General features: G+C 35.3%; 1 protein-coding gene across 1 annotated transcript; it reads left to right on the forward strand.

The window, feature by feature from the left end:
• Nucleotides 249-5266, forward strand: LOC109719983 (probable ascorbate-specific transmembrane electron transporter 1). Its single transcript, XM_020246843.1, has 4 exons — nucleotides 249-490; nucleotides 1145-1193; nucleotides 1322-1521; nucleotides 4807-5266. The coding sequence occupies exons 1-4, from the start codon at nucleotides 326-328 to the stop codon at nucleotides 5053-5055; spliced, it is 663 nt and encodes a 220-aa protein (XP_020102432.1). The 5' UTR covers nucleotides 249-325; the 3' UTR covers nucleotides 5056-5266.

Raw genomic sequence — 14283 nt, forward strand, 5'->3', positions numbered from 1 at the left:
TAAACGTTAAATTAATTAAATGCAGTAACCTGAGGGATTAACTAAACAACTATATGAAACTATATGAGATTACTTTCTCTCCATGCAAAAGTACATATCTCATATGCCTTGCTTTGGAACCCAACTTATTCCCCTCAAATATACCAAACCCAACATTTGTCCCCCACTACTAGGCCTATCAATAGCAGCAACTACAGATTCCCACAAAGAAAAAGATGTTGTGTAATGTTATTAGAGGCACCAATAAAAACCAACCAACTCTAATTGCTAGATACATTGATCTCATTGTTGATATTTCTCCCTCACTAGCTCCAATTACACTTCTATGGCTCTCTCCGCGAATCCTAAGTTCCTCCTCGCAGCCACCCACGCCCGTACGGTGGCTCATATACTGGCCCTGGTGGCGGTGATCCTCATGCTGGTGTGGGTGCTCCATTATCGAGGCGGCGCGAATCTGCGCTCAGATGCGGATCCAGAGTTGATCTTTAATGTATGTGTCTCATTCATGTTGTACGAGTTAATAACATGTTTAGGTATAAATAAGTTGTTCCTACATAAGTTAATGTGCTACTTATAAAAGAACAAACTGTCATATCAGCTATATATGCATGTCTATTTGTCATCTTTTCTCTCTTATCTTTTCTTTCACTTTCTCTTTCCTCTTTTCCATTCAGCTGATCTAATTTTCTCTCAGTTTGCGCCTCCCTTACGCGTGATTAAAAACTTATTCGAGTCAAAACTAGATTAGACAATAGCTACAGCAATTAACTACATTAATTCTATATCCTGACCCTATCTATATGCGTAATTAAAACTAGAATCGAGCAGTGTCATTTATATGTACAAAGCTAAACCTAAATTTAAATTAGATTTAGTTGGACCCAACTAGATTTACCCTGGTTTAGGAGATTTATATGAGTGTAAGATTAATTGATGATGTTTCTTTTGTTCCAAGTAAACTATATATAAAAATTTGAAGTACAAATCTAATATGGCATATTTAGAATACTATTAGAAATTTCATAATTAAACATCTATCCCAAGACACCTACATAATAAAGATGAAATCACAAGACACATATGTTACCCTGGTTTAGGAGATTTATAATGTATTTGCTCTTATGCACTCTAATTCTTTCTTTAGGTACACCCTTTGGTGATGAGTTTGGGGTTTATTGTTGTCATTGGAGAAGGTACGCAGGATCTTTCACATTGCACTACATGTTACAAAATTTCAAGATTGTCGCGAGTTAATTAACCCATACATATTATCATGCTGTTTTTGTCTTGAAAAATTTTGATCTTTCTTATCTTGGCGCAGCAATAATGGCGTATAAAACGGTTCCGACTGAGAAGAAGGTGCGAAAATTCATCCACATGATGCTTCACTTCGTCGCACTAACTCTTGGGATATTCGGCATCTACGCCGCCTTCAAATACCACAAGGAGAGTGCCTCACCTGACATGCTTAGCCTGCACTCTTGGCTGGGGATCTGCACCATCTGCTTGTTCGGCTTGCAGGTTCTTATAACCTCACTCTTTATTTTGCGCTTTATTTTCTCTATTATTTCGAGGTTTTAGTATTGACAAAAAGATTCAAAATGGTTTATAGTTCACCTAAGTTTATGTATGACCGGATTTGAGTGATTCAATTGTATCGATTGTTAGCTCATAGTATAGATTGCTCTATTAAGACAACTTTCCACTATTTTGAACTTAACTAGCCAATAGTAAGTTGTTGCTATATTGGAACCTACTGGAGAAAACTAATTAAGGCCTGTTTGGCCCAATAAGTGCTTTTCTCAACAGCTGCACCATGTAATAGAATGGAAATTCCCCAACTTTTTAATTCTCAAAGGAGCACTTTTATGCTTGGCTAAAGAATTGTTAGTGCTGGAACAGTAATGGATAAATTTAATAGGAACAATATAGTCCAATAAATTAAAATTTTCAATAGTGTTTGACTAGAAATGTAACACTCTAATAGTCATAATCAAACGGAAAAAAAGTTCTAATTGGAAATATAAAAGACTATGCACTTTAGCAATAATAACTGGGACCGGTGGTTTAGACCTGACGAGTTATTATTATTAGCGATTCAGGTTATTTATATTTGGTATGAAAACCGAATACTAATCAAAATTGTAAGAGCTAAATGCTATACGAGGTAAACTACTACATCATTGATTTGGCCCTCTGGTGGGAGCCACCTCTTTAACGCGTGGTAATTCTTGGTTGACTGATATGTAGTCTAACCCCCATAATATTCTGCTATTTCCAAGGCTAGATTTTTTTTTTTTCTTGCAAAATATTTCACTGCTATTTTCCAATGTAGATAAGTAGAAGGCAATGCCAAGTAGGGTTGTATATAAATGTTTTATAGTAGTGAAATTTTAGCTTAAATATCTTAAAATTAAGATGTAAACAACTGAATGTGATCAAGAACATCTTAAGCATACTCACATAGTTTTACAAAAATTGAAAAATGTATTTCCCAAGCATAAAATTGTATTAAAATCAACAAATTATAACTTTCAAAAAAATTCCAAAGTTGAATGCTTCAGATAAAGGTTTCAGTAATTATAATTTTTTTCACGTAGGTTTTCTTAATATATATTGCAGATCATATTTTACCTTTCTGATCTTCAAATTTGAGGCTCCCATGATTGAATTTCTACTGACGTAAAGAAGGGTGTAACTTAAATATTTAACTTGATCCCAACATATGTACATGCACCTTAATTATACTATTAGACTCCATTTGGTTCGGGAATTAGTAGGAACTAGTTATACCGGAGATAGCTACAAATATGGATTTTTGTAAGAACAAGAATATTTTTTTGTTTGGATGAAAATATAAATATAAACTGGAACTAGAAAAATTATGTTTGGATGGTTGTTGGGAATAAAAGAAATAGTTGATGGTTATAAATAGAAAATAATAATATTATCCCTCTCATTTTATTTGAATTTAAATTTTAAAAATTAAAATTTTAAACTTTAAATTTTAAATTTTAACTTTTAAATTTTAAATTTTGTCAAAATTTTAATTTTAAATATCAAATTTTAAATTTAAGACCAAATTTAAATTTAAAAGATATAAAATATCAAATTTAAAATTTAAAAATTAAAAATATCAAATTTAAAATTTAAACTTTAAAATTTATAATTTTGAGATTATAAATTTTAATTTTTATAAATTTAAATTATAATTTAAAATAAATCTCTCTCTCTCTCTCTCTCTCTCTCTCTCTCTCTCTCTCTCTCGGGAACAACTTGTTCCCACCCCTCCCATTCTTGTTTGGATTAAAAATGATCAATAATTATTGCTTGAAGGTATATACAATGTTTTAAAAACTGAGTCAAATAGTGACTCAAAAATATTACTGGGTCAAGGATCACAATTTCAAAAAGTGTTTAATTTTTATAAATTTAAATTATAATTTAAAATAAATCTCTCTCTCTCTCTCTCTCTCTCTCTCTCTCTCTCTCTCTCTCTCTCTCTCTCTCTCGGGAACAACTTGTTCCCACCCCTCCCATTCTTGTTTGGATTAAAAATGATCAATAATTATTGCTTGAAGGTATATACAATGTTTTAAAAACTGAGTCAAATAGTGACTCAAAAATATTACTGGGTCAAGGATCACAATTTCAAGAAGTGTTCAACCATTGACTGACCAACTGACGTTAGTATGACATCATAAATATTTTACTTATTATTTTAAATTTATTATGTATAAAAATATACATATATTATTATTCAAGTACCATATTTAATTATAAAATACTAATTTATAAATCAAATTAGGTAGATATAAGTTTTCAAGTTTCATATTTTAAATGACTAATTCATACTTAATAGAAAATAAAATTAGGCCAATTTGCATAAAATATCCATTAGTTTTGAGCTTTTACAAAAGTAGACCCTCTTTTTGAATTTTATAGATTCGGATTTTTAAAAAATTGAACAAAATACTTTTATTCCCTTTTCTCTCTTCTTTTTTGATCTCTCATTCTTTTATTTTCTTACACTCCGAAGAGGGTGGCGAAGGCGGAGGCGAAGGTGGCTTGCCTCGCCTCTGTTCCGCGCATCCTCACCCTTGCCGTGCACCCTCCCTCCGCCTTCCTCGCCTCCAACCCCGTCGAGGCGGCACCTCGGCCGTCGTTTTTTTTTTCTCTCCGGCTCTCCTCCACCACCTCCTCGGCTTTTTATAACAGTAAAGATGACAGCGTCACATCCTCTTCCTCTCTTTATTTTTCTCTCGTTCTTTTTTTTTTTTCTCTTCGACCCCAATCTACCACCTTCGCGACCTTTCACAACGGTAATGAGGACAGCGCTATATCGTCTTCTTCCGCCTTTGCCGGCGTAGGCACCGAGATCGGTGTCGGAGAAAGAGGACTCAGAGCGAGTGCGGGTGAGAGCGAAGGCAAAGAAAAAATATGCAAAAGATAAAAAAAATAAAAAAATATAAAGAAATTATTCTTTTCTAAAAAAATTAAAAATCAGAAAAAAAAAAAAGAAGACAATAAATTTACACTATTTCAAAAAAAAGAAAATAATAAATTTATACTATTTTAGAAAAAATATTATATTATTTTAGCAGAACGTTGTATTATTTTAGAAAAAAATTACATTAAAAACAAAATATATTCTTTTAGATAAAAATTATACTATTTACATAAAAATTATATTATTTCTCCTTCTCCTCCACCTGCTCTTCTTCCTGGCCAAATAGTGCAAAAATTGTCTTCTTTTTTTTTCTTTTTTCTTTTTTTTATAATAATGTTTTGAAGTGTTTGGTGCAGTGGTTGTTTGGGTTCTTCTACTTTTGGCTTCCGCGAGGTCCGGCGGTGAACCGGGCGATGGTGAAGCCGCTGCACGCCTCCGCCGGCCTTGCGATCTTCCTGATGGCGATCTGCACTGCGGAGACCGGCTTGGTCGACAAGGGCGGGCTGACGGTCTCCGAGACGCAGCTGATCAACTTCACCGGCCTCTTCATCCTCCTCTTCGGCGTCGCCGTCAGCATCGTCGTCGCCCTGCCCAAGATCGTATAGCTGGCCTCTACCAAATCTTCAGCAGATTCCATTAGCTAGTATTGTTTCAAACCTTTTGAAACCCAAGTTGCAGATTTAGCTTGGTGAGATATATATGGGATGTGTTCGCATCAAATTTTAATTACGCCGATTGTGAAATCTTCAATTCCTTCTCTTACGCTGTAAATTATGGGATAAAAAGACATTGAAAATTAATTACATTTTTTATTGGAACTTGTTCCATGTGCTAGCAATAAATAATATTAACGAGCAAAAAAAAAAAAAAGCGAAAAATAATAATAAAAAAAAACACAAAAAAGGGACAACGTTTTATATGATTCAGCAAGTTGCCTGTGTCTACAGAGAAAGCAAGAATGATGTATTCTTTATACGAAGACAATCAAAATACAAGCACATATCTTTATGTTTCTCTCAATCTAATGTACTAGCCTTATGATTACTACCATCCTTCTTTTGTTATAAGAAAAAATTCTCACCTTAATCTCAAATAAATTTTTTTTTCTTAAAATAGAGAGAAGCTCAATAAACTACTAATTAACTTTTCAGACTTCTCCTAACACCTCACTTAATTTACTCGTTTCTTATTGCTTGTTCTCAGATGGAATTGGAATTGTTTCTTATTGCTTGTTCTCAGATAGAATTGGAACTCTTTCATAGGCATGCATGTAGTTGCACAATTGAAGTTGGCAACTTCAATTATTAATTTTTCTTAATTAGCTTATGTATAGGCTTTTTTTGGCAATCATGGCAGCATGTGTGTTTCATGCATACATACATAAAACACAAGCATACTTTACCGTCTAATGAAAGCCATTCTATTCACACTTTAAATATTTTGGTAGATCCAGTGTATCTTAAACCAACTTTCATATCCATATCTTTTTTGCTTATTAGTCCAAAAAATCTATGGGTCAAACAAATATCTTTATGCCCTATACAAAAGAAGACATATAATCAACAATAATCATATTTGGCTAATTGCTCTACAAAAAATATTAAGTACAATAGGAAATCAAATGAATTAAACAACAAAGGGAGAAGCAAAGTAAAACACATAAATATTTACATTGTGAAATCCCAAAATCACGCCCATACAGGTGGAAAAAAAAAGAAAAAAAAAAGAAAAGAGGATTCCAAGATAAAGTTTCACCAGAGAGCTTCTCTTAATTAAATCTAGGGGCAATTGCTTATATATTCCTGAAAAGTTCTCGACTTTCTAATTTACCCTTCTTTGAAGGCTAATAATGAAAATGTTATTTTTACATTCCAACCTATTTCTAATATACCCCTAGAGTTAAAATCTGTTAATGAACTCCGTTATCTCTATGAAATTATAATTTTGCCCTTTCAAATATACCCTTCTATCATCATTGATTTTTCTTATCTATTCTTAAGTTAGGGGCACAAAAAGTATTTTGTTTTTTGGTCTTGTAAAATATACCCTTCTATCATCACTAACATTTCTTATTTGCCATTAAGTTAAGGGCAAAAGTGGTATTTTAATTTTTTTTAATTGTGGTAGATATTTAATCCACGTTTAACCCAAGTTAACTTAACATGTGGTAACTGCAGGGGTATTTTGGAATAACAGAGGAACATATGAGTGGTATATTGGAAAGAAAAAAAAAAAAAAAAGTAAGGAAAAATGAGATATTTCGAAGTTTTGAGGGGTATATAGGCAACTATCCCTTAAATCTATGTGGTGGTGCAATGCATTAGCTATTGCATGGTTGTCAATATAAGTTTAATTAGAACTTTAGTTCAATTAGACTCCTAATTAAATTCTACTTATTTCTAATAAATTTTAAATCTTATCTTATTCTAACTTAATTTGAATTTAATTCCGACCTAAATAATTATAAATCTAATCAAAATCTATCAATCTTCATCATGGTTTGATTTGTAGTCTTCAATCACAATGCTGAGCTTACAACACAAACTCCATCTTAACTAGAGTTTTCCATCTTTTCTACTAAAACCCCGAAAATGGTCGTCAAGTGTTGCTGCACATTTCATCTATGCCGATGCAATGTTTGAACGTATCAATGAAAGAGGTTTAGTCAATATATCTGTTAGATTATCTATAGTACCAATCTTGATCGTGACAAGATCACCTGTGCTATTACATCATGAATAAAACGATAATGAACACCTATATATTTTCTTATCTTATAAATTATTTGATCTTTACAAAAAAAAAAAAATACAGCACTCTGGCGATCACAATGGACGATAGTAGTCTCTTGACTAGAAATAAGCTCCCATATATGTCTCTTAATCAAATAGCTTTTTTCACAACCTCCGTCATAATAATATACTCTTCTTCAGTAGTGGATAAATTAGCACTAGCTTGCAAAGTAGCTTTTTAACTTACAGAACAACTACCTGATGAGAAATCACATCCTACAAGTGATCTCTATTTGTCCAAATTACCTACGAAATCTAAATCAATAAAACCAACTAACGAGTCATCAGATCTCTCAAAATCCAGGCATACATAAAAAATTCTGCTTAAGTATCTAAAAAAAAAAATCACTTTACCACCGTCAATTTGACTTATTAAGATTAGCCATATATTTACTCACAATACTGACAGCATGTAAATTAAGTATCTAGATAAATGCAGACCATCACATACATAAGAATTCCAACTGCACTAGACTAAGGAACATTTAGCATATACTTCTAATCCTCAATCGATTGTGGCAACAAAGCAATTAAAAATATAAAATGAGAAGTAAGCGGAGTACTCATGGTTTTTAGCATTTTTAATTCTAAAAAACTCAAAATCTTTCTCAATATAAATTTTCTGAGTCAAATACAATCTCCCTGAAGAATCTTCTTAACTGCTCTCATGTTTTTCATTTCAAATTCGTGACTTAACAAAGCTTTCAACATATAATTCAGAAATATCTTCGAAAGCAATAAGTATATCGTCAGCATAAAGTAATAAATAATTAAAAACTTCATTGCCAATCTTTCTAAAATAAGGGCTTGTTTGGTTCAAGGGTGTGGAATTGGAATGGATAATGGAATGGGAATGAATTGAAATGGTAATTAGAATGACCCACTCTCCCAAAACGTTTGGTTTATTTGTGAATTGGGAATTAGAATGAGTTATTCAAATTTTATTGTTTGGTTCAGGTAAACTAAAAAAATTATAGAATACTATAATACTAATTTTACTCTCAAATATAAATTTATATTATTTAAAATTTATAAAAAATATAATACTATTCTCTAATAAGTTTTCCAAAAAAAATATCAAATTTATTTTTAAAAATTTTTATTGATGTGGGTTAGGGATAGGGTTTTGAGAGAGGATAGGTTTTTTTTTTTTTTGATGAGAAAGGGGTGAAGAGAAAGAGGGTGAGATGGTCACATGGGCTTTGCGCTTCCGGAATGAAATCTCAATCCGGGCTAGAAGATCGGAATCAAGTTGAAGGCTAATGGGCTATTCCCATTCCAGTCCAGAATAGAAATCCCAAACCGATTCATGCAAACCAAACAAAATTAACCGAATTTGATCAAACCGATTCCCATTCCATACCCAAAATAGATGAACCAAACAAGCCCTAAATGTAACTGTCATGCTTAATCCTTTCGGTGAGGCGAGTGGTTGCAGCCAAGGCATCACAGAGTAACTAGATCATTGTGAGCCGGTCCAGTGAGAGTTACCCATTATGGTTAAGTAAAACTAGGTACTACTTTGGAAAAAATAAATGTTGTAAAACTTTAGGAGAAAAACTATGGTTTTAAATTTAATAGTGTTACTTTTAGGGCCTTTCTGGATGCACCATAAAATATCTCCATAAAATTTATAAACTGTGATTTTGGTACAAATGAAATAGAAAATTCTGAAACATATATTACAAAATTCTACCGCTTCAACTTTTAAACTATTTGGATGCACATTGTGGAACTCTATGGGAGATTTCTTTAAATTTTAAAACTAAAAGTTTCAATTTTAAATTCTAAAATATTAAATTTTAAATTTGAAATATGAAATAAAATCTAAATTTAAATTTCAAATTTTGAAATCTAAAATTTAAAATTCAAAATTTTTGAATTAATATTTTAAATTTTAAAATTAAAATTTAAAATTCTAAAACCAAAATTTTTTATTTTCAAATTAAATATGAAAATTTTAGAATTAAAATTTTTAATTTTAAAGTTTAAATGTTAAATTTTAAACTTGAAATTTTAAAGTTTAACTTTTAAAATTTTAAAGTGTAAAAATTTGAAAGTCAATATTATATAATTTAAATTTTGAAATTTAAAATTTAAAATTTTGAGTTTTGAAATTTGAAATTTTGAAATTTGAAATTTAAAATTATAAAATTTAGAATTTTGATATCCACAATTTAAAATTTACATTATAAAATTTAAAAGAAATTTAAAATTTGAAAAATTTTGAGTTTTGAAATTTGAAACTTTGAAATTTGAAATTTAAAATTATAAAATTTAGAATTTTGATATCTCCAATTTAAAATTTAAAATTTTGAAATTTAAAGTTTAAAATTTGATACATCATTGGAGTGAGGGAGCTCAAAAATGGTGGATTTTTTTTTCTTTCGTTGGAGTAAATTGTTATTTCACTCCATTCTTTAGAGTATGGTTTAACTATACTTCAAAAATATATGCTCTTTTTTATCTGTCAAATACTTTGTCGGATAATATTTCTATCGGTATAGCATAATTTAACTATGCTACGTTTTAAGATCCAAACGAGGTCTTATGCTTTATATATACATGCGATATACTGGACCTTAACAAATAGGCAACACTGCAGTATGAATTTTTCGTCAGCATTTCTTTTTATAGTGTTTGACTGAGTTGAAAATATTTTGACACAAAATAGATGCAAAAACGAACTAAAAATCCAACATTTAGCTTGTAAGGGACTAAAATTAAAATATTTGATTTTGATGGACCTTTTTGCATTTTTTGCATTCTATGCATGGAAGCCACGTAGGTTCCATGCATAGCCTTAGCTTTATCACCTTCTATAAGAGAGAGAGAGAGAGAGAGAGAGAGAGAGAGAGAGAGATTAGTTGGTTAAGAGAAAAAAAAAAAAGAGTAGCTAGCAAGGTTGGTTTTCTTTAGTAGCGAGCGAGTCGAGGGCGCACACGTGCGTTTATTGGTGTTTCGACGTCAGGTTAGTATCATAATATTATTATCTTTTTATTTAGACTCTTTTGATGAATTTTTGTAGAAATTGAGAGTTAGAAATTGATTTCTATGTGTTCTAGGAGCTAATTTCGCATAATTTCTGACGAGAGATTTTTCGAGCCACTCTAGGCCGTTGTGGCTACCGTTCAAACTAGAAGGGCAATAGTGGATCACCTCGCTATCTGTCACGCCCCGGGGCCCAGCGGAAGTCCGCCCGGCACGTGTCCAGATCTGCCATATGTCTAGAACATATAAGGCGTCTACGAAAAAGCAGTAAATAAAATAATAATACAAGAGATCTAGCGATATCAGAGCAAAGTACTACTAGATTCTACGACGGGAGAGTAATCATGCAACTATAAATCCATAAAGTGAAACCATAAAGTAGTATAAAGAAAACCCAAATACAAGTGCTAAAAGAGTACATAGGTGGTCTCTATACATGGTACAAGAATCTCTCTCTCACTACGACAAAAGAAAGAGTAACCACCTAAGCTCAAAAGTAGCTCCTCTCTGTCTAGCTAGGCGACACCCCTGCCGCGATCCCGTGCCTCCGCCGGTGCCGAAGGCTCTGAAAGGAAACATAAAGCAGAGGGCGTGAGAACTATTAAATAATAGTTCCCAGTGGGTAATTACTGACTTCAGTGAAATGCGCCACTAGGCCCAACAATTAAAAAGGGGTAAGTGTAAATGTAAGCAATATGAACAACTAGTAAGTAAGCATGGAAATTTACTACAATATGATGTCTCTACTTAGTATGAAATTGCATAAGTAATAAAGCTACTGTAACATGAATGTAAACGAGCATCACTAACATAATATCCACAAGCTAAATAGTAAATGTCATTATTTACTATTCTAGTCAAAGTCCAAATGGCATATTCTGTCACTAAGTTTCAATCATGTAAGACCCACCCGTAGGCTGTCTGGCCTGCGCCGTGCCTAATTGCCCCGTGGTAGTCAACACCCCCACTCTAGGAATGAGCCTCCCCCACGGCATCCCATTTCGGCGCCCAATCCCGCACGAGCGAGCATATGTCGCGGTGGCTATCTCCGGAGTGCCGGCTTGTAGGGAGCGACTCTCACAAGCATGTGCAAATGAGCACAATGGCAAGCAAGCGAAAAATCTGTCTCAAGTACCAAGTCCTCATATCTAAAAACATGGAATATATCAAGAATCTCGATGGCCTACCACTACGTCGTCATGTCTAAAACACGGAATAATAGGGGATGTCAGAATGGCCTATCACTATGTCTCTAAGTTGCAGTTTCACAGTTTTCTAAGTCAGGTGCCCCTTTATGGCACTTTGTCCACTAAGTCAAGTATGGTGATTATGTTCAAGAGTACAAAATTCTAAACATTTTCCTCATAAGAGACATATTCCCAAACTTGCAATAAGAGTACTTAACACATGCATAGATACTACACATAAGGCTCTACACATAAAGTGAAATATTCATGATACATACTGCATGCATTCTAAGCATTCAAAAATTCACATAAATCCTATCTAGGATAAAAATGCATAAACCATGATGATACGAAAGCGCTCCTGCAGCGCACTCTCCAGCTCTCACGTGGCTTCCCGCTCCCTGTGGTTGCTCCAAAGGACCTTTACATACGAAATGTCCCGATTCCGTAATTTCTTTACCTCGCGAGCCAAGATCTTCACTGGTTGCTCCTCGAAGCTCAAATCGTCCCGCAACTCCAAGGGTGTAGCATCTAACACATGAGTCGGGTCGAAGACGTACTTCCGAAGGACCGATACATGGAAGACGTTGTGTACCCCCGAAAAGTTCGGTGGTAGAGCAAGTCGATACGCTACCGGACCTACACGTTCCAAAATCTCGTACGGTCCAATGAAACAGGGGCTCAACTTACCCCGAATCCCAAATCTCCTGATCCCTTTAGTCGGCGAGACCTTCAAGAAAACATGGTCTCCAACTTGGGACTCCAAGTCTCGCCGTCGTCGGTCAGCGTAGCTCCTCTGTCTACTCTGTGCCGTCATAAGTCGCTCCCGAGCAATACGAACCTTGTCCTCAGCTTCCTGGAGCACGTCAGGGCCTAAAACCAATCTCTCGCCAACTTCACTCCAATGAAGTGGCGATCTACACTTCCGTCGATAAAATGTCTCGAAGGGTGCCATCTTGATACTTGCTTGATAACTATTGTTATAAGCAAACTCCGCTATCGGTAGATGCTGCGACCATCCTCCCTGGAAGTCAATCTGTAGTATCCTTGTTTTATTTATTAATTAATTAAATTATTTATGTTTTATGTCGGTTGGTGCTAAGTGGGGTGGCTTGGATGCCACGTCCACCCATGCATGCAAATTAGGGTGGCTTGGATGCCGCGTGCACCCTTTGCATGCTTATCAACAAATTAGGTGGGGATTGCCTAATCTTTCTACTTCTCTCTTTGTTCAACCGAAGCAAAGAGCTCGGAGGAGGTAGTCGCGAGCACGAGTTCGACGCCGACGACGCGCCGCGAAGCCGTTCGAGGGTACGGTTGGGATCGTAGCGTTGCGAGGAAACTAGGCGAGGATGCGTTTTCGCCGTTCTCGACGCCGCGTCGATGTCCGATTAGCCTTTGAGGTGAGTGTTCCCATTGCACTGCTCCAATATTATATCTATCGAGCTTGGTGTGATTTGCAGAATTTTCCAGCGGCGACCGTCGGGTATTTCAGTTCTGTACTCGGCGGATAGAGCGATCGGTTTTCGACGGCGACTTTGATTTGTTGATTCGGACTTCGAGGAGGAATCCACGAACCCTTACATGCTATTGATAAAGTTTGCTTAGTCAATTTCGCTCTTCTATGATTGCTTTTGAGCAGAAATAATGCTTTTGTCCGGATCTCTCCCGATGTAGAGTTGCACAGCGCACCACCAAAACCCAGAGCTGACTTCCGAGCCTGGAGAGCGTTTTCGAGACGTTTCGCAGGTTTTCCCAGCCGACGGCCCCACATTCCTGTCCAGGATTACCGCGACGAGGTGCTTAATCGTTCTATCCTAAGTATAGCATTAGTCGAATGTAATGATATTTAGTTGTATAAATATGTTGGTGTAGCTCCTATCTCATGGATTATATCTTGATAATACATTTAGAACATGATTAATAAACATGAATCTTATCATGTTGACTTTGGATTTAACTTAAGAGAAAACGCTTAAGATAACGATCGGCTATGTTAATACCTGATCTAGCCCTAGGGACGTGCGTATGATTTATACAGTTCTAATATCATCATATGATATGCCAGGTATTTAGATTTTATTCACTCGTGCTGCGAGATGCCAGTACTATTTTTACAGTAGCGTCAGCCTGGTTCCGGACTTGTTGGGCCTCACGGGTGTTGGGCGCGGAGTTGCCGTGTCGGAGCCGCCGTCGTCGTACGGTGACCCTGGGTTCGCGTTTTGGATCCGGTGCGCGTAAGATTGTGCCGAAGCCGGTTATTAGTTGGTTGTTAGACCAGGAGTGTCGGTTACTTGACTTTTGGTCTGTTTGAAGCCTGTTTGAGCACAATCGACTACAGAACCGGCTGCTATTCTCGGTGGTAGCCTCCACGTATGCCACTCACGGAGGCGGCTCACTTTTTGCGTTAAGGCTTCGTCGCCGGTCTGCGACTTGCTCTCCACGGACCAAGTAAGGTTGTGAGGTACGGATGTGTCAGCAACTATGGCGCAGGCGAGGGTGTTCACTAGACCCAGGGCGGATTCTGTACAGTCCGATTGGATGGAGTACAGATTTGACTGATTTCTACAGTGGTTAGTTTAGAGTATGATAGTTGTAGTGATTACTATCGTAAGTTGCATTCATGATTTACTACTATCCTGCTCCCTTTCTGTAGATGTATCTGGGGTGACGAGGTTGTTTAGGCCGGCACCCTGAGAATACCGTGTTTACAGTATAGTTGCTTCGACGCCCATGTGATACCTCTGTTATATAGACCCCCAGGTTTCGGCTGCTGATCATCTTCCCGAACGATCGACGGCGATAGCACCCTAACTTACGACTCGCTGAAGTTAGCTCCACCTCTACCAATATATATATATAT

Source organism: Ananas comosus, linkage group 1 (genome assembly GCF_001540865.1).
Source record: "Ananas comosus cultivar F153 linkage group 1, ASM154086v1, whole genome shotgun sequence".
NCBI classification, from domain to species: domain Eukaryota; kingdom Viridiplantae; phylum Streptophyta; class Magnoliopsida; order Poales; family Bromeliaceae; genus Ananas; species Ananas comosus.

Excerpts from the sequence above, each read along its gene's own strand:
- LOC109719983 (XM_020246843.1), top strand. The coding sequence starts at position 326 with ATGGCTCTCTCCGCGAATCCTAAGTTCCTCCTCGCAGCCACCCACGCC. Across the intron at positions 491-1,144 it reads ATCCAGAGTTGATCTTTAAT|GTACACCCTTTGGTGATGAG; the intron begins GTATGTGTCTCA and ends TTCTTTCTTTAG. Across the intron at positions 1,522-4,806 it reads TCTGCTTGTTCGGCTTGCAG|TGGTTGTTTGGGTTCTTCTA; the intron begins GTTCTTATAACC and ends TGTTTGGTGCAG.